This window comes from Pongo pygmaeus, chromosome 10, assembly GCF_028885625.2.
Source record: "Pongo pygmaeus isolate AG05252 chromosome 10, NHGRI_mPonPyg2-v2.0_pri, whole genome shotgun sequence".
In the NCBI taxonomy this organism is placed as follows: Eukaryota; Metazoa; Chordata; class Mammalia; order Primates; family Hominidae; genus Pongo; species Pongo pygmaeus.
In genome coordinates, this window is record NC_072383.2 from 120,808,438 (window position 1) to 120,829,459 (window position 21,022).

General features: G+C 50.8%; 1 protein-coding gene across 4 annotated transcripts in view; it reads left to right on the forward strand.

Moving 5' to 3' along the window:
* The window catches only part of BCL7A (BAF chromatin remodeling complex subunit BCL7A), a 42,033-nt gene that overhangs the window by 17,328 nt on the left and 3,683 nt on the right, over positions 1-21,022 (forward strand). For 2 of the 4 annotated variants that reach the window (XM_063646794.1, XM_054441809.2), the window contains exons 4-5: positions 6,525-6,692; positions 17,492-17,676. In XM_063646794.1, coding sequence (XP_063502864.1) covers positions 6,525-6,692; positions 17,492-17,676 — 353 coding nt within the window. The remainder of the gene's footprint in view (positions 1-6,524; positions 6,693-17,491; positions 17,677-21,022) is intronic. The other 2 variants (XM_063646795.1, XM_054441810.2) reach the window with 1 other exon arrangement.

Genomic DNA, 21,022 nt, shown 5'->3' on the forward strand with positions numbered 1-21,022 from the left:
AAGGCCAGCAAACTTCCCCACGTGCTCAAATCGACCTGTCTGGAAAACACAGTCACCAGCTCCAAGGGCAGGGGGACTGGCAGGTTTCTGAATGGGCTTTAGAAAAGCACAGTGGCAGTGGCTCACGCCTGTAATCCTAGCACTTTGGGAGGCCGAGGCAGGCACATCACAAGGTCAGGAGTTCGAGACCAGCCTGGCCAACATGGTGAAACCCTGTCTCTACCAAAAATACAAACAATGGGCGCGGTGGCTCACGCTTGTAATCCCAGCACTTTGGGAGGCTGAGGTGGGCGGATCATCTGAGGTTGGGAGTTCGAGATCAGCCTGACCAACATGGAGAAGCCCCGTCTCTACTAAAAAATTTACAAAATTAGACAGGCGTGGTGGCGCATGCCTGTAATCCCAGCTAGTCGGGAGGCTGAGGCAGGAGAATCGCTTGAACTCAGGAGGCAGAGGTTGCGGTGAGCGGAGATTGCACCATTTCACTCCAGCCTGGGCAACAAGAGTGAAACTCCATCTCAAAAAAAGAAAAAAAATTAGCTGGGTGTAGTGGCGGGCACCTGTAATCCCAGCTACTCAGGAGGCTGAGGCAGGAGAATCGCTTGAACCTAGGAGGCGGAAGCTGCAGTGAGCCGAGATCGTGCCACTGCACTCCAGCCCGGGAACAGAGCGAGAATCCGTCTCAAAAAAAGAAAAAAGAAATGCACAATGGGAGCCAGGCACAGTAGCTCATGCCTGTAATCCCAGCACTTCGGGAGGCTGGTGTGGGCAGGTCACTTGAGGCCAGGAGTTCAAGACCAGCCTGGCCAACATGGCAAAACCCTATCTCTACTAAAAATATAAAAATTAGCTGGGCATGATGGTGTGTGCCTGTAATCCCAGCTACTCAGGAGGCTGAGGCAGGAAAATCGCTTGAATCTGGGAGGCGGAGGCTGCAGTGAGCTGAGATCAGGCCACTGCACTCCAGCCCGGGCAATGGAGCGAGACTCTGCCTCAAAAAAAAAAAAAAAAAGAGCAGTGGGGCTTTGCTGCTGGTTAATGTGTCAAGAAAGCCCCCCCAACCAGCCATACCATCATAGTTGGGTTATGTTTCATTTTCAGAAACAGATATTTGAGCTGGGATGTGGCCTGTCTCAGTGGCATTCCTTAGCATCCCCTTTTCCTCTGGGGACTGGGGAGACCCCGGGCCCGACTCAGGACTGAGGCTGGATCACAGACAGAATTACACCCGAGGGCCTTTTCGAGCTGAGGCCAGGACCCCACCTGGGTTCACATCCTAACTCTCCCTGCACCTTCCCCTGGCTGTGTGATCTTGGGCTATTTGTTTAACCTCTAGCTTTGGGGTTTGTTTAGTTTTAATCTGTACAATGGAGATGGTAATGCCTACTTCATAAACTCACTGTGAGGATTAAATTAAATAATCTCTTAAAAACCTTGGCATGGGACCAAGCACAGTGGCTCACACCTGTAATCCCAGTACTTTGGGAGGCCGAGTTAGGAGGATCACTTGAGCCCAGGAGTTTGAGACCAGCCTGGGCAACATAGGGAGACCTCATCTCTACAAAAAAAAACAATAGGTGGCTCATGCCTGTAATCCCAGCATTTTGGGAGGCCAAGGCGGGCAGATCATGAGGTCAGGAGATCGAGACCATCCTGGCTAACAAGGTGAAACCCCGTCTCTACTAAAAATACAAAAAAATTAGCCAGGCGTGGTGGCCAGTGCCTGTAGTCCCAGCTACTTGGGAGGCTGAGGCAGGAGAATGGCGTGAACCCAGGAGGCGGAGCTTGTAGTGAGCCAAGATCACGCCACTGCACTCCAGCCTGGGCGACAGAGCGAGACTCAGTCTCAAAAAAAATAGATTAAAAAAAAAATAATAAATTATCAGGTTGTGGTGATGTGCACCTATAGTCACAGCTACTCTGGAGGCTGAGGATCATTTGAACCTGGGAGTTGGAGGCTGCAGTGAACAGTGATTGCACCATTGCATTCCAGTCTGGGCAACAGAGCAAGACCCCATCTCTTAAATATATATATATATAAAATATATATAATATATAATATATATAATATATAATATGTAACATATTTACATATTATATATGTTATATATTATATAATATATATTAGGTAATATATATTACCTAATATATAATATATAATATATATTACCTAATATATAATATATAATATATATTACCTAGTAGATATTTTATTTTGGGCCCGGCATGGTGGCTCATGCCTGTCATCCCAGCACTTTAGGAGGCCGAGGTGGGAGGATCATTTGAAGTCAGGAGTTAGAGACCAGCCTGTCTCTATGGTAAAATCCCATCTCTACTAAAAATACAAAAATTATTGGGTGTGGTGCTACACGCCTGTAATCCCAGCTACTTGGGAGGCTGAGGCAGGAGAATCGCTTGAACCTGGAGGCAAAGGTTGCAGTGAGGTGAGATCATGCCACTGCATTCCAGCCTGGGCAACAGAGCAAGACTCCATCAAAAAAAAAAATTATTTTGTTCAAAAATAGAGACAGGGTCTTGCTATGTTGCCCAGGCTGTTTTCAAACTCCTGAGTTCAAGCAATCCTCCTCCCTCAACCTCCCAAAGTGCTGGGAGTATAGGCATGACCCACTGTGTCCAGCCTATAATAAAAATTTTAAAAACCTTGGCATGTTAACAGCTCACATTTATGAAACCGTCACAATGTGCCAAGTATTGTGCTAAACCCATTACATCATTCCCTCATTTGAGTCTAATAACCAACCCCATTTTACAGACGGAGAAACTAAGGCCCAGTGAGGTGAAGTAACATGCATGGTTAGCAAGTTCATAACTTCCAGTGCCATTGATGGCATCTGAGGTCCTTTGAAGGCAGAATCCAGGTTTGTGGCTGGGTGTGGTGGCTCACACCTGTAATCCCAGCACTTTGGGAGGCCAAGCTGAGAGGATCGTTTAAGGTCAGGAGTTGGAGACCAGCCTGGCCAAACAATGGTGAAACCCCATCTCTACTAAAAATACCAAAATTAGCCAGGCATGGTGGCAGGCACCTGTAATCCCAGCTACTCGGGAGGCTGAGGCAGGAAAATCCCTTGAATCGGGAAGGGGAGGTTGCAGTGAGCCAAGATTGCACCACTGCACTCCACACTCCAGCCTGGGCAAGAGAGTGAGGCCGTGTCTCCAAAAAAAAAAAAAAAAAAAAAAAGATCCAGATTTGTGACCTGGATGAACTCTCCAGAAAAATCTAGAAACCAGGTCCCCAGACACAGGAGCCTTGTTCACTTTCTCATTTTCATTTTAGTGCATGTGCAGCCGAAAGCCAGTCAGACTGTAGAGTGTGTAAATGGGAAGGTCAGGGAAAGGTGTGGGCCGGGCAAGTTTTCTGGAAGGCTTCAAGTGGGAGGATGGGTACAGCAGGAGATGAAGGAGAGGGCGGTGCCCCGAGCCCTTTAGTCCGCAAGACTCAGCTGAAGTTAGCCCAAGTATTGGGGTCACGCTGTTACCAGGCTACCAGGCTAGACCAGATGTTAAACATTAGTGCTCATTGTCATTCATTAACACAACCTCAGGAACCTATGGGGCCAGCTTCTTGCACACATATTTGCTGTAGGAAGGAAGTCTAGATTTTCTCAAGGGAGAAATCGGGGAGCACACATCCTTCTTTTTTTTTTAAGTCCCAGAATTCACAAGAGGATGCTTTTGTGTAACAAGCACCCCAGAGTACAGTTAAAATCAGATCCAGGTTACCCGTGTGGGGCCGCCTGACTGCCTGGTGCTTCCTCGGCAGGTTGAGGTAGAGGAGGGGCGTGGGGCTGAGAGTTGGGCAGATGGGTCCGGCAAGTGGCTCTGCTGCTCCCAGCCTCAGTTTCCCCCTTTGGAAAGTGAAGGTGGTAACGGCGCCTTTCCAACGGGTTGTGGGGAGGATTCCACGAGGTGACCATAAATGCTTTTGCCCAATGCCTGCAACGGTGGCAGGTGCCCAGGTCTGTTGGGGTGTCTCTGTCTCTTTCTCATGTTTACAAAAGTGGCCGTCACCCCGGGTGCAGCATGGCCCCCAGAAAGGCTGCTTTGGTTTTGAAACCTCCACTTGGGTCTCTGCTGTTTAAAACGACTCTTTTAGGTCGGGCATAGTGGCTCAGGCGTATGATCTCAGTGCTTTGGGAGGCCAAGACAGGAGGATCACTTGAGCCCAGGGGTCCAAGACAGCCTGGGCAACATAGTGAGACCCCATCTCTACAAAAAACTTAAAAATTAGCCAGATGCAGTGGCACATGCCTGTGGCCCCAGCTACTCAGGAGGCAGAGGCAGGAGGATGGCTTGAGCCTAGGAGTTCGAGGCTGCAGTGAGCTATGATTGTGCTGCTGTACTCCAGCCTGGGCAACAGAGCAAGACCCTGTCTCTAAAAATAAAAAATACATAAATGGCTGGGCGTGGTGGCTCACTCCTGTAATCCTAGCACTTTGGGAGGTTGAAGCGGGCGGATCACCTGAGGTCAGGAGTTCAAGAGCAGCCTGGCCAACATGGCGAAACCCCGTCTCTACTACAAAATAATAAAAACAAAAGTTAACTGGGCATAGTGGTGCATGCCTGTAATCCCAGCTACCTGGGAGGCTGAGGCATGAGAATTGCTTGAACCAGGAGGTGGAGATTATAGTGAGCTGAGATCGCGCCACTGCACTCCAGCCTGGGTGACAGACTCCATCTCAAAAAAATAAATAGAGTGACTCTGTGCCTGAGAAGGGAGTGCAGGACAAGGGGAGGTGCAGCCCAGGCCCCAGCTCTGCCCCCAGCCCAACTGTAAATGCCATTGCCCAATTACCCCTTCTCTTTCTTCTTTGTATTGTGAAGGGTTTTGTTGTCAAGAACAGTCGAGAGAGGAATACGATCCCCCTGTACACTCCACCTTGATTTTCATGAACACAATGCCATATTTGTCTCATCTATTTTTTCAATGTGTTAAATTTTTGTAATTAAAATATAATTCACATATAAAAAATACACAGCTAGTGGCCGGGTGCAATGGCTCACACCTGTAATCCCAGCACTTTGGTAGGCTGAGGTGGGCAGATCACCTGAGGCCAAGAGTTCGAGACCAGCCTGGCCAACATGGAGAAACCCGTCTCTACTAAAAAACAAAAAACTCAGCCAGGTATGGTGGTGGGTGCCTGTAATCTACTTGGGAGGCTGAGGCAGGAGAATTGCTTGAACCCGGGAGGCGGAGGTTGCAGTGAGCCCAGATCGCACCACTGTACTCCAATTTGGGCCACAGAGCAAGACTCCATCTCAAAAAAAAAAAAAAAAAAAAAAAGTGTAAAAGTTCAGGGAGTCCTGACAGTGGCCTGCAGCCTGCACTGAAGCATTTTCTAGTAAATTTCCCTGCCTCATGACATTCAAGTCTGCACCTAAACGTCATAGCATGCATTGCTAAAAATATGACGTTTCTACATACCCACTGTCCCATGATCACTTCTAACTAAATTAACAACAGTTCCTTAATAGCTTTTAAAACCCAGACCATATTCAAATTCCCCAGTTGTTCCAAAGTGTTACAGCTGGCACGTTTGAAACAGGATCCAAATAATTTCCATACATCATATTTAGTCGAGTCTCCTAGCTTTCTTTATTCTAAAGTCATCTCCCCTCCCCCAACTTTTTTTTTTTTTTTTAAATATGATACTGACTTTAAGGGAGTGGACCACGTGTCCCGTGGAATGTGCCACCTCCTGCTGTCTCTCTCTCCCTTTTATTTCCTATTAAGTGGAACTCGGCTCCAGGCTGGATGTAGTCAGACAGAACGTCTTGGCAATCCCGCCTCACGGACCATGCCATGTCTTCTGTGTCACTTCCCTGCCAGACACACAAGGCATCTGGTTTCTACACCCAGAATGAGGCCTCAAATGTCCCCCCAGGATTTTAAATGTTAGGCCACCATCCCCAGCTGGCTGCCTCCAGACACAGGGTACAATTGGCTCAGTATGGGGAAGGTCAGGCCAGTGCTGGAATTCTTTGCGTCTCTGGACACATGGGATGGCTGTGGTGCTTGGGTGGGTGGGTGGGGGTCGGGGGGCGGGAGTGAGCTCAAGGGTCCCAGGAGGAGGAGTATCCAGTATCCAGACCCCTACCACATGGCCGGGTGCAGTGGCTCACGCCTGTAATCCCACCACTTTGGGAGGCCGAGGCAGGCGGATCACCTGAGGTCAGGAGTTCGAGACGGGTCTGGCCAACATGGTGAAACCCCGTCTCTACTAAAAGTACAAAATTAGCCGGGCATGGTGGCGAGTGCCTGTAATCCCAGCTACTCGGGAGGCGGAGGTAGTGAGCCAAGATTGCACCACGGTCCTCCAGCCTGGTTGACAGAGCGAGATCCGTCTCAAAAAAAAAAACAAAAAAAATCGATAACCAGACCCCTCCCCGGGAGAGCTGCCGTGGGGTTCCGGGCATTGAGGCACAGGGATGTCAAGCCCTCCGACCTACCCGTCCTTGGCAGCTGTGGGATTTCATCCTGTGGTTCTGTTCCCAACCCACCACAGACGATAACAGCAACCAGAGCTCCATCGCAGATGCCTCCCCCATCAAACAGGAGAACAGCAGCAACTCCAGCCCCGCTCCAGAGCCCAGCTCGGCTGTGCCCAGTGACGGCACCGAGGCCAAGGTGGATGAGGCCCAGGCTGATGGGAAGGAGCACCCAGGAGCTGAAGGTATGTGGCCTCTGGAGGTGGGGCTCTGATGGCCTCCCTGTAACTGGCTTTCAGTGACTAGGTGTTCCAGGAGGCCCTGTCGTGTGCCAGCCCCAGCAAGGAGACAGTAAAGAGAGGTGACACCTGGAGGACATGGTCTCGTGGGGGAATTAAAAAAATCAGACAGGCCATGTGCAGTGACTCATGCCTGTTATCCCTGCACTTTAGGAGGCCAAGGTGTGAGGACTGCTTGAGCCCAGGAGTTCAAGACCAGCCTGGGCAACATAGCAAGACCTCATCTCTACCAAAAAAAAAAAAAATAGCCAAGTGTGGTGGCACACACCTGTGATCCAGCTACTTAGGAGGCTGAGGTCGGAGGATCACTTGAGCACAGCACGTCAAGACTACAGTGAGCCGTGATCATGCCTCTGCACTCCAGCCTGGGTGACAATAAGACCCTGTCTCAAAAATAAGTAAATAAATAAAAATCAAACAATTGGCCAGGCATGGTGGCTCACACCTATAATCCTAATGCTTTGGGAGGCTGAAGCAGGAGGATCACTTGAGGCCAAGAGTTTGAGACCAGCCTGGGCAGCATAGCAAGACCCCGTCTCTACAAAAAAAATGCTTTAAAATGAGCTGGGCATGGTGGCATGTGCCTGTGGTCCCAGCTACTCAGGAGGCTGAGGCGGGAGTATCCCTTGAGCTCAGGAGTTGGAGGCTGCAGTGAGCCGTGATCACACAACTGAACTCCAGCCTGGGTGACAGAGTGAGACCCTGGCTCAAAATATATTAATAAAAAATTTTAAATATATTTAAAAAATCAGACAACCTAGTATTAGGAAGATAAGTGTGGCAGAGAATTATAAAGTAGGAAAGGGGTGGGGGGGTCTTGCTGAATGACCTGGGGAGTTGCAATTTTAAAGGGGGTGGTCGAGTGGCCTTTGAACAAGACGAGGCTCAAACTGGGCAACTAAGCAAGCCGTGTGGGGATCTGGGAGGAGAATAGTGTGGGCAGAGGTAAGAGTGAGCGAGGAGCTGGAAAATAAGATGGGCACCAGGCGCAGTGGCTCACACCTGTAATCCCAGCACTTTGGGAGGCCAAGGCAGGCGGATCACTTGAGGTCAGGAGTTCAAGACCAGCCTGGCCAACACGGTGAAACCCTGTCTCTACTAAAAATACAAAAATTAGCGGAGTGTGTTGGCATGTGCCTGTAATTCCAGCTACTCAGGAGGCTGAGGCAAGAGAATCACTTGAACCCGGGAGGCGGAGGTTGCAGTGAGCCGAGATTGTGCCATTGCACTCCAGTCTGGGCGATAGAGCGAGACTGTGTCTCAGAAAATTTTTTAAAAGTTAATAATAATAAGATGGGGTCAGACAGAAGGCAGCGCCTCAGGTATGGGGGGCTCGTAAGGCCACTGCCTGGCCTGGGTTTTCATGGTAAGACGGGAGCCACTGGGGGCTTCGGTGACATGATCTGAAGGATTAAGAACAGATGATGGGGTGATTGTGTGAGAGTGTGTGTGTGATTGTGTGAATGCGTACAGAAATATATATGTGTATATGTTTATTTTGAGTCTCTACAGAAAAATTAAAAGAATGGCATAATACTGTCCTGTATATCCACCTGCTGCACTTGGCAATTGTTGGCTTTTGGGTTTCTTTTGCTTTGTATTTTTTCTGGGACCATTTGAAAGTAAGTTATAGATCTCAGGACATTTCATCCCTAAACATGTCAGCACGTGTCTTTTAAAAATAAAGACATTGTGGGCTGGGCACAGTAGCTTATGCTTATAATCTCAGCACTTTGGGAGGCCGAGGCAGGAGGATCTTTTGAGCTCAGGAGTTCAAGACCACCCTAGGCAAGAAGACGAAACCCCATCTCTACAAAAAGTATAAAAATGAGCCCGGCATGGTGGCACACACCTGTAGTCCCAGGAGGATTGACTGAGCCTGAGAGGTCGAGGCTGCAGTGAGCCATGATTGCACCACTCCAGCCTGGGTAACAGGGTGAGACCTTGCTAAAAAAAAAGACATTCTCTTACAGAATTACAAATACCGTTACTGCATCTAAGAAAATGAGCAGCATTCTGGATGGTCTAACATGGAGGTATATTTTGAAGGTGAGGGGAAAGCCTGTGTTGGGCAGTACATAGGGGTGAGTGTGGACCTGAGGGTGACTCTGGGCACCTGGAGGGAGAGCAGTGGCTGAGCGGGTCTGGGGAGGGCAGGCCAGGTCTGGAACGCCTTGCACACCCACGAAGAGCTGGCGAGCATGGAATGTGGAGTGGCAAATGTGACCAGCCTGCAGCTAGGGCCACCCCAGGGCTCAGGTCTTGTGTGTCCTGGGAGCAACCAGTGTGGTTCTAGGAGAAAGGCCGTCCCCTGCTGCAGAGCTGATCTGCACCCCTGTGCAAGGAGGCTCTGGGCTGGCGCCAGGGCCCCAGTCATAGCTGCACTCTGCTTCCTGCACCCCAAGAACCCATAGGTCAGCAGGAGAGACAGACACTGGAATGAAGGACTCATTGGCAGAGGTGCAGACAGACTCCATCCAGCCCGTGGGTGTGAGAGTCTGGCCATACAGAACCCTGCAGTATCATTTTTTAAATTTGAATGTGATGACAAAATTTAAAAATTGAGCTTAAAACAGGATTGATTTCTAGCTTATTTTGAAGAATCAGCTTTGACAATACCGGGCCTGCTTTTCCCTGGGGCAGTTACCAGCTGAAGCAGAAGAGACCCTTCCCTATTGTCTCTAAACCAAGGCCAAAGGGCGCTTGCCCTGTGTTACCTCATGGCCACTGTTGTTTTTCTTATTGTAGATTTTAAAAGGAAAATTAAGATATTTCTTGGGTTTTTTTTTGTTTTGTTTTTTGTTTTTTTCAGACAGAGTCTTGCTTTGTCGCCCAGGCTGGAGTGTAATGACGTGATCTCGGCTCACTGCAACCTCCGCCTCCCAGGTTCAAGTGATTCTTCTGCCTCAGACTCCTGAGTAGCTGGGATTACAGGCGTGCACCACCACGCCTGGCTAATTTTTGTATTTTTAGTAGAGATGGGGTTTCACCACGTTGGCCAGGCTGGTCTCAATCTCCTGACCTCGTGATCCACCCACTTCGGCCTCCTAAAGTGCTGGGATTACAGGTGTGAACCACCACGCCCAGACTATTTCTTGGTTTTCGTTTGTTTGTTTGAAATGGGGTCTTGGCCGGGCGCGGTGGCTCACGCCTGTAATCCCCGCACTTTGGGAGGCTGAGGCAGGCGGATCACGAGGTCAGAAGATCGAGACCATCCTGACTAACATGGTGAAACCCTGTCTCTACTAAAAATACAAAAAAATTATCCGGGCATGGTGGTGGGTGCCTGTAGTTCCGGCTACTCGGGAGGCTGAGGCAAGAGAATGGTGTGAACCCGGGAGGCGGAGCTTGTGTTGAGCCGAGATCGCACCACTGCACTCCAGCCTGGGCGACAGAGCGAGAATCCGTCTCAAAAAAAAAAAAAAAGAAAAAAAGAAATGGGGTCTCACTGTTGCCCAGGCTGGAGTGCAGTGGTACAATCTCAGCTCACTGCAGCCTTGAACTGCTGGGCTCAGGTGATCCTCCTGCCTCAGTCTCCCAAGTAACTGGGACTACAGACATGCACCACCATGCCCTGGTAATTTTTATAGTTTTTTGTACAGACGGGGTGTTGCTATGTTGCCCAGGCTGGTCTTGAACTTCTGGGCTCCAGTGATCCTCCCACTTTGGCCTCCCAAAGTGCTGGAATTACAGATGTGAACCACCACACCCAGCCAAGATGTTTCTTGAAGCTATTTCTCTATCAGAAGTGGAGGTGGAAAAGTGGAAAAGAAAAAGGCTGGAGAAGGCTTTTTTTTTGAGACAGAGTTTCGCTCTTGTTGCCCAGGCTGGAGTGCAATGGTGCAATCTTGGTTCACCACAACCTCCACCTCCCGTGTTCAAGCGATTCTCCTGCCTCAGCCTCCAGAGTAGCTGGGATTACAGGCATGCACCCCCATGCCCGGCTAACTTTTTATTTTTAGTAGCGACGGGGTTTCTCCATGTTGGTCAGGCTGGTCTTGAACTCCCAACCTCAGGTGATCCGCCCGCCTCGGCCTCCCAAAGTGCTGGGATTATAGGCGTGAGCCACCGCGCCTAGGCGGAGAAGGCTATTTTTTTAAGAAAACTGGGAAAGTACATATTTGAAGAGAGTATTTCTTAACATTTTATTTGTGAAGCTTATCTATGTCTGAATCAAACAGCCCACTTGACTCATTTGTGGTATTGCCTGGCCCCTCGTGGGGCTTTTGAGTTCATAGTCACTGCTGTGATGGACACAGTTAAAAAGGGGCCTCCAGGAAGGCTTCTTGGAGGAGTTGCTGTCTTGACTGGTATTAGAAAGGAGGCAGGCTGGCTGGGCACAGTGGCTCATGGCTGTAATCCCAGCACTTTGGGAGGTCGAGGTGGGTGAATCATTTGAGCTCAGGAGTTCGAGACCAGCCTGAGCAACATGGTGAAACCCTGTCTCTACAAAAAATTTAAAAATTAGCTGGATGTGGTAGTACATGCCTGTGGTCCCAGCTACTTGAGAGGCTGAGGCAAAGATCACTTGAGCCCAGGAGTTTGAGACCAGCCTGGGCAACATGGTGAAATCCCATCTCTACAAAAAATACAAAAATTAGGCTGGGCACAGTGGGTCACACCTGCAATCCCAGCACTTTGGGAGGCTGAGGTGGGCGGATCACCTGAGGTCAGGAGTTCGAGACCAGCCTGCCCAACATGGCGAAACCCCGTTTCTACTAAAAATACAAAAAATTAGCTGGGTGTGGTGGCGAGCGCCTGTAATCCCAGCTACTCAGGAGGCTGAGGCAGGAGAATCGCTTGAACCCAGGAGGTGGAGGTTTCAGTGAGCCGAGATCACGCCACTGCACTCCAGCCTGGGCAATGAGAGTGAAACGTGTAAAAAAAATATATACACAAAATACATAAAAACTATATAAAAATACATAAATATATAAAAATGCACAAAATACATTAAAAATATACACAAAATACATAAAACTATAGGCATGCGCCTGTAGTCCTAGCTGCTCGGGATACTAAGGTGGGAGGATTGCTTGAGCCTGGGAGGTGGAGGTTGCAGTGAGCATGATCGTTCCACTGCACTCCAGCCTGGATGACAGAGCATGACCCTGTCTTAAAAAAAAAAAAAAAAAAGAAAAGAAAAGAGAAGAAGAAACTAAGAAAGTGTGGTGTGGCAGGACCACAGAGCTCAAAATAGGGAGTGTTGGGAAAGAAAGCTGGAAATAACAGGAATTTGGAAGGCCTCCCTCACTCAATGGGGTAAGCAATTGGCTCTTCAAATACGCTGGAGAGGCCAGGCGCGGTGGCTCATGCCTGTATTCCCAGCACTTTGGGAGGCCGAGGCAGGTGGATCACCTGAGGTCAGGAGTTTGAGACCAGCCTGGCCAACATGGTGAAACCCCATCTCTACTAAAAATACAAAAAATAGCCCGGCGTGGTGCACACTTGTGATCCCAGTTTCTTGGGAGGCTGAGACGGGAGACTAGCTTGAACCCAGGAGGCAGAGATTGCAGGTTCATGCCATTCTCCATATCAACTATAATACTTCCCGTTCAAGTCTGTGACTGTGCCATAATTTATTTGAACAGTCCCTTAGTGATGGTCACTTAGGTGTTCCCATCTTTTGTTTTGCACATGCAGTCCTGCGAGGGGTCTGCCACCCTCATCTCTCTGCATCTTTGCCCAGGTGCAGGTGGCTTTGCAGGCTGCGTCCCTGGAAGTGGAACTGTTTAGTCAGAGGCTGCATATGCACTCAGAATGTCACAGGTTCTGCCTGGCTTTTCCCCCGAGAAGTCATGGGTAGGATGACACCACTAGCGCAGAGGTTCTCAGCCTCAGCACCCCTGGCATTTGGAGACGGATCATTCTTTTTTTTTTTTTTGAGACGGCGTCTCGCTGTATCACCCAGGCTGGAGTGCAGTGATGCAATCTGGGCTCATTGCAACCTCTCTGCCTCCCGGGTTCAACTGATTCTTCTGCCTCAGCCTCATGAGTAGCTGGGACTACAGGCGTGCATTTGCCATCACACCTAGTTAATTTTTGTATTTTTAGCAGAGACAGGGTTTCACCATGTTGCCCAGGCTGGTCTCAAACTCCTGACCTCAGGTGATCTGCCCGCCTCAGCCTCCCAAAGTGTTGGGATTACAGGCGTGAGCCACCACATCCAGTCTCAGATCCTTCTTTATTGTGGGGGGCCATCCTGTGCATTGTGGGACATTGAGCAGCATCCCTGGCCTCCACCAAAATGTTTCCAGTTGTTAACCAATGTCCCCAGGATGGGGACGGGGTAAAATCACCCCCTGCTGGGAGCCAGTGCCCTAGCGGCTTTGCCATAGCCTTCGGTGGGTACAGTATGTGTCGTCCCCTCTCATCTCCCCTCATGGTCCCCATGACCCCATTCTGCCCATCAGGCTTCCCTAGAAGGTGGTTCTGCAGGTAGAAGGCAGAGGGGGTGAGATGGGGGCTGTGGTCACATCCACGTGGACACTCACCAGCTGTGTGGCCTTGGGCAGGCAACATCACCTCCACATACCCTCCTACTTCCTTGTTTGTAAAATGGGACGACCGGCTGCTCGGGAGGCTAAGGTGGGAGGATCACTTGAGCCTGGGAGGTGGAGGCTGCAGTGAGCCATGATCGTGCCACTGCACTCCAGCATGGGCGACAGAGAGAGACCCTGTCTCAACAGAAAATAAAATGGGATAAACAGAAGCTGCCTCCCTCGCCGGGAGCGAAGGGGGCGAGAACGCCAGCAAAGTGCTCGGCCTGGAGCTGGGGCTTAGGAGGAGGGTCTGGGAGCTGCAGGGTTGCCTTGTCCACCCTTCTGTCGGGGGAGCGATTTCGGGGGTCCCAAGGACAGACATGGGCTTCATGTGCAGCCGTGTTCCTGCTTCTTTCCCGTCCTGGTTTCTTTCTGGCCGTGGCCTTGTTTCTCCCATGTTGGGGGTGTGTGTCTCTTTTGCTCTAGAAGCCCAATTTGAGCTCCGCAGCAGGAATTATGTTTTGAGTTAGTGTGTCCAATTGGTTGCTACTTTCTCGCCACCACCACCAGATGCTAAATTGGTGGGACGCAGGTGGGAGCCACACCAGGGTCATCTCTGGCCACCCCAGGCCCCTGGGCCTGCACGGCTGCCCTGCACTGCTCAGCCAAGATCCACCTACCTGCTGCCCGAGCTGCCCGTGGGAAGGGCACAAGGACAGACCCGTGTGGCCTTCCCAGGTGGGTGCGTGCTGTCTGCTGGGACGGGGCAGGTCGGCCACCAGCTGTTGACCTTGCTTTGAACTTGTTTACTGCTATGTGAGTTCAGGGAATGACATAATTCCTGTCCAAGCTCCCTGGACTAAATTTAGGCCCCAGGAAAATAATTTTCCCTGGGTGAGTTCCAGCACCGCAGCGCCCAGAGAATCGGCTGCTGCCCTGAGCTCCTGAATGCTCTGTGGGTTCCAAGGCCAGTTCCCACCAAGCTCTAGGGCCTGGCTCTCAGGAGAGGCCTCTGCCGGGCACCTCTCTGCCCAGCATGGGTCAGTGTGAGTCTCTGGGTGACTGGCCACCTTCATGATTTCTAAGCCTACATCTGGGGCCCCCACCTCCCCCACCACTCTGCAGAGCCTGCTGTGCCCGGCAGAAAAGGAGCTGTGGTCAGATGCAAAGCCACAGATGGGCAACTTTTCTAGTAAAAACTTTAAATGTTTATGTTAAAGCAAACATGTATTATGAAATAGAGTATAACAATAACATGATTTCTTTCTCTCTTTTTTTTTTTTTTGTTTTTGAGACAAAGTGTCACTCTGTCACCCAGGCTGGAGTGCCGTGGTGCGATTTTTGGCTCACTGCAACCTCTGCCTCCTGGGTTCAAGCGATTCTCCTGCCTCAGCCACCCGAGTAGCTGAGATTACAGGCACCTGCCACCACACCCAGCTACTTTTTATATTTTTAGTAGAGACTGGGTTTCACCATGTTGGCCAGGCTGGTCTCGAACTCCTGACCTCAAGTGATCTGCCTGCCTCAGCCTCCCAAAGTGCTGGGATTACAGGCGTGAGCCACCATGCCTGGCCTGGCCCCTCTCTTTAAAAAATAAATAAATAAATAAACTAGAGATGAGATTTCACTATATTTCCCAGGCTGGTCACAAACTCCTGAGCTCAAGCGATCTTCCCACTTTGGCCTTCCAAAGTGTTGGAAGTACAGGTGTGAGCCACTACACTTGGCCGATTTTTCTTTTTATTGAGATGAAATTCACATAAAATTAACCAGGTTAAGTGAATAATTCACTGACAGTACACTCACAAGGTTGTGCAACCACCACTTCTTATCTGGTTCCAAAACATTTTAATCACCCCAGAAAGAAACCTTGCACCCAGCAGCAATCATTCTCTACTTCTCCCTTCCCCAGCAACACTGGGTCCCTGCCCAGGGCGACTACGAAACTTTCTGTCTCCATTGGTTTGCCTATTCTGGACTTTTCATATAAATGGAATCATATACTCTGTGGCCTTTTGTGTCTGACTTCTTCTCACCCAGCATAATGTTTTCTTTCTTTTTTTTTGTTATTGTTTTGTTTTTTGTTTTTTGTGGTTTTGTTTTTTGTTTTGTTTTGTTTTGGAGACAGAGTCTCACTCTGTCACCCAGGCTGGAGTGCAGTGGCATGATCTTGTCTCACTGCAACCTCCGCCTCCTGGGTTTATGGGATTCTCCTGCCTCAGCCTCCCAAGTAGCTGGGATTACAGGCGGGCGACACCACGCCTGGCTTATTTTTGTATTTTTTTAGTAGAGACGGGGTTTTGCCATGTTGGCCAGGCTGGTCTCAACTCCTGACCTCAGCTGATCCACCCACCTTAGCCTCCCAAAGTGCTGGGATTACAGGCGTGAGCCACCGCGCCCAGCCTGTTTTTGTTGTTGTTGTTGTTGTCGTTTTTTGAGACAGAGTCTTACTCTGTCGCCCAGGCTGGAGTGCAGTGGCGTGATCTCGGCTCCCAACCCAGGAGGTGGTCCCGGGTTCAAGCAATTCTCCTGCCTCGGCCTCCGAGTAACTGGGATTACAGGCATGCACCACCGCGCCTGGCTAATTTTTGTATTTTTAGTAGAGACGGGGTTTCACCATGTTGGCCAGGCTGGTCTTGAACTCCTGACTTCAAGTGATCCGCCTGCCTTGGCCTCCCAAAGTGGTGGGATTATAGGCGTGAGCCGCCGCGCCCGGCCAGGGCTCCTAGTCTGAGGAGTAACAGTGTCAACCCTGCTCAGACTCCCTGGGAAGGAGGGTCTTGCTGTCCCGTTCCCCCACCCTCTGTGCCCCGGCCTGTCCCAGGCCCAGCACTATCTTCTTCTTCTTCCCATCTTGCCTGCTTGCTTTTAAACTTAAGCGTGGGTTATTTTCCCCTTTGCTATTCCTCTGCCTCAGAAACCCCAGCAAGGAAGTCTTGGTTGCACAGGCATTCTCTAGGATTCGTTTCGTGTGTGCATTTTAGCATCAGGGTACCATGGTGTCGGGGCCTTGGGTAGGATTTTTGCTGCCCCTTCATGAGTGTCTGGCTCTGTGCCCAGTAAGCTTTAGGAAAAACCACTGCCGCCATTGCCTCCTCCCAAGCTGCACCCACCGCCCCGCCCCATCCAGCCTGCACCTTCCTTCTGCTAAAGAAAACTTGGGGTGGAGCAGCGGGAAGACAGGCATGAGAAATCACCCGAATAACTGGGTTCATTCTACTGGCGATTGCTTGATGGAATGGTGTGCAGCCATCTTGTAAGCTGTTATGTTTAAAGAATCTTTAAAGACATGAAGAACTCCTCTGACATACCACGTGACCCGCATTTGGGAAGAGGAGAAAATTTGTACCCTTGGAGGGAGGGAAAACTGGAAAGATGGGAATTAATCCTCTAAAACAGTGGGGTGGTCCCTGGGTGGTGACAGGTGATTTTTAACTTTATTTCTTTCTGTGCTTTTCTGTTTCCTTCAATGATCAGTCATTGCTCTGGCAATTGGAAAAATATTATTATTATTATTATTATTATTATTATTATTATTATTATTATTTTGAGACGGAGTTTCACTCTGTTGCCCAAGCTGGAGTTCAGTGGCGCGATCTCGGCTCACTGCAACCTCCGCCTCCTGGGGTCATGCCATCCTCCTGCCTTAGCCTCCCGAGTAGCCGCCACCACGCCCGGCTAATCTTTTGTAACTAGTAGAGACGGGGTTTCACCGTGTTAGCCAGGATGGTCTCGATCTCCTGACCTCGTGATCCGCCCACCTCGGCCTCCCAAAGTGCTGGGATTACAGGCGTGAGCCACCGCACCCGGCCAAATACCCATATTATTAAGAGAAATGTTTACAAAAGGTTAGTTACCTCTGATGTTCCCCAGGAGGAGAAGGCAGGCTCTTCAAAGGAGGAGGACGGGAGAGAGGAATTGACAGCCATGATTGTTGGTGCGCACTGCGGCCGCCAGGGGGTGCTGGGTGCACACAGCACAGAGACTGCAGCCTCCTCCAGTCGCCTCCCAGGGCCCTCAGCAGCTAAGTGTGCAGGAGAGGGTTGCAGACACCAGGGTCCGTGTGTGGCCTGGCTGCTGGAAACAGTGCCACTGCAAAATCAACAGGAGACTCCCCAGCCCTCCAGCCCCCCAGCTCATTGTAGCCTGCAAAGACCACTGGCCCCAAAACTACCCGATTCAAGGTATTGTTAGTATTTGGCCCATCCGGCCCCACCTCTCACGTGTCTGAAAACAGCTCCTGTCATCTTGCTCTTCCCTCAGATGTTTCTGATGAGCAGAACTCACAGTCCTCGATGGAACATTCGATGAACAGCTCAGAGAAAGTAGATCGGCAGCCATCTGGAGACTCGGGTCTGGCCGCAGAGACGTCTGCAATCTCTCAGGTACCTCGCTCGAGGTCTCAGAGGGGCAGCCAGATCGGCCAGGAGCCCATTGGGTTGTCGGGGGTACGTTGAAAGGTGTTTCGTCATTGTCTTTTGTTGTTTTGTCGTTGGACCATTGGAACTGTCATTTGTCCATCAGGCGATGTCCATGAACACAGTCCTGGGCTCTGCCTTGGGCTCTGGGGCCGAGGGATAAAGAAACTTGTGGCCTCTGCCCTCGAGGAGCCTCCGGGTTGGAAGAGGATGAAGGGACCTTGAACCCAGCCTCGGCTGCTGCGTTTTGTCTGTTCAGGTTCACACAAGCATTGCCTCATCTCAGTGATCCCCAGATCGGTGAGCTTTAGAGCTGGGAAGACAAGACTTCAGAAACCTAAGTGGTGGGGCCTCCGACGGAGCGGTGCCGCTGGCCCCACTTGCACTGCGTGGGCCCCTCTCCAGGGCATCACTCTGTGTTGGAATCTGGGCTGAATGAGTCAGCACAGGTGCAGTGGGGCTTGGTGGTTAGGAGCAAACCTCCCAGAGTCGGGCCCAAGCTTGAATCCCAGCTCCCAAAATGGGATCACAGAACTGTCTTAGGGCCACCGTGAGGATTCGATGGGAGAACATGGGTAAAACACTTAGCATGGAGCAGAGGTGTCATTGGCCATGACCACTATTAGGATTTTTCACTGTAAATCCTCTAGACTCTTTTTCCTTCGAGACAGAGTCTCACTTTGTCACCCAGGCTGGAGTGCAGTGGCATGATCCTGGCTCACTCCAACCACCACCTCCTGGGTTCAAGCAATTCTCCTGCCTCAGCCTCCCCAGTAGCTGGGATTACAGGTGCCTACCACTATGCCCGGCTGATTTTTGTATTTTTAGTAGAGATGGGTTTCACCATGTTGGCCAGGCTGGTCTCAAATTCCTGACCTCAAATGATCCACTCCCTCAGCCTCCCAAAGTGCTGGGATTACAGTCGTGAGCCACTGTGCCTGGCAACTTCAAAATCTTTAAACCCTTTGACTGGCAGCTCCCTTTCCAGGAACTCACCCCGTGGAACCCCCTCCACATGCCCTAGCTCAAAGGGGCTGCTTAGGGAAATCTGGGGTCTTGTCTGAGACAGACTAAGGCACAGCCATTTAGAAGGGCATGGTTGTGCCTTCCAGGTTCTGATAAACATTCTTGCAGTGTGCAGTGAGAAAAGCAAGCTGCAGATCCGCCAGTGTAGCATGAGCCCATCTGGTTAAAAACAGTAGAAACCAAAGCCTGGTGATTTATATTAAGACCAAAGTTGTCGGCTGGGATCTCCGGGCCTCTTGAGCTCAGAGAAGAAAAGCTCAGCTTGAAACTTTGATCCATACCCTGAGAGTATCCAGTGCTCCCCCGCAGTACCTGGAAATGCCAGGAGTCCCCCATTCTCACATCGCCCCCACTACGTCCCACTCTTGCTTCCAGGAGACCCAGACCTAAAATTGGGCCTCTTCCACCATTTTCACAGGCACGCCGACACACACACTGTCCACAGAGCTAGGTGTGTGAGTGACATGGAGGATGTACTCCAGTAAAGCAGACAGCCTGACATTTCAAGCAGTACGTTTTTGGCTGGGTGCAGTGGCTCACATTTGTAAGCCCAGCACTTTGGGAGGCTGAGGCAGGTGGATCACTTGAGGCCAGGAGTTCGAGACCAGCCTGGGCAACATAGCAAGACCCCGTCTCTCCAAAAAAAATGAAAAAGAAAATTAGCCAGACGTGGTGGTGCGTGCCTATAGTCCCAGCTACTCTGGAGGCTGAGGCGGGAGGATTGCTTGAGCCTGAGAGTTCAAGGCTGCAGTGGGCTATGATCATACCACTGCCCTCCAGCCTGGGTGACAGAGCAAGACCCTGCCTCAAAAAAATAAATACAGAAAAAAGGAGAGAGAGGACAGAAAGGCAGCCTTCCTGACTCCCTGCGATCCCTGCTCCCAGGGTCCCTCAGAAGGGGCTCACGTCACTGTCTCTGCAAGTCCGTCGCATGTCCTACTCAAGGCCTCTCCTCTGCAACATTTATCTCTGAGAACCCACCATGGACCAGGGGCTATACCTAATCCCTCCCTGCCACAGTGGGGCTGACAATGGGCTCAGGATAAGCAGACACAAGTAGGTCACAGAGTCCCACTAAGTGCCGTGAGAGAGTGAAACAGGGTGACGTGAAGAAGTAGAACAGGCCATGGGTAGAGGGTGCTGTGGCTGGCGTCAGCAGGGAGGTGCTGGCTGTGAGCCGGACACAAAGGGGGCCCAGGCTGGGATGGTGAGCTCTCCAGGCAGGGGCAGACCAAGATGCAGAGACCTCAAGACAGGAGCCAGCTTGAAGAACGAAGGGGAGGCCAGAACCTGGTGGGTGAGGAAGAGAATGGCCTGATGAGGGAAGAAGTGGGCCAGGCTGGTCACTAGGGCCTTCTCGGTCCTGGTGAGGAGCTGGGTTTGTTCAGAAGTCAGTAGGAAAGTTGTGGAATGCTTTGTATTTGTAAGTTGTGGTTTCTATTGGAGGAAGGTTGCTGGGGCCATGCTGTTGGCCACAAGGAGGCTGCTCCATCAGCCAAGCCAGAGGCCGGGTTTGGGCGGGGGGTGCGGTGCGGGCGGAGAGGGGGCTTCAGGGGGTGTCCAGGCCTGGGGCTTTCTCCCAGGCTGATGGGGAGAACCAGTTAGGATGGCTGAGGTCAGGAATTTGGTCTCAGGTGACAGGTTAGGTTTGAGAGGCCCAAGACAATTGTGTGATGGATGAGTGAGTGTTAAACCTTTTCTGGGGTCCTGGGTTTCTTGGGAATTCAGTGACAACTACAGACCCTTTCCCCCAGAATAACACACACACATATGTGTATATCCAGCAAATGCTGAGAGTCCAGCCCAGACCAGGCACTGTGCCCAGCCCTGCAGGAGCAGGAGTCTACATGGCAGAGTGGGTCTGGGCCTCTGGGAGATGGCCTAGAACTTGCAGAGATTTCCAGGCATCATGGCTCACACCTGTAATCCAAGCAGTTTGGGAGGCTGAGGCAGGAGGATCCCTTGAGCCCGGGAGTTCAAGACCAGCCTGGGCAGCATAGCAAGACCCCATCTCTACAAAAACCTTTAAAAAAAAAAATTATCCGGGCATGGTGGCACATGCATATAGTCCCAGCTACTCAGGAGGCTGAGGCAGGGGGATCCTTTGAGCCCAGGAAGTCGAGGCTGCAGTGAGCTATGATGAGCACTGCACCTCAGCCTGAGCAGCAAAGCAAGACTCTGTCTCTAAAAAAAAATTGTTAAAAGAACTTGGAAAAGCCGGTGCGGTGGCTCACGCCTGTAATCCCAGCACTCTGGGAAGGTGAGGCGGGCGGATCACCTGAGGTCAGGAGTTTGAGACCAGCCTGGCCAACGTGGTGAAACATGGAGACATGGTGAAACCCTGTCTCTA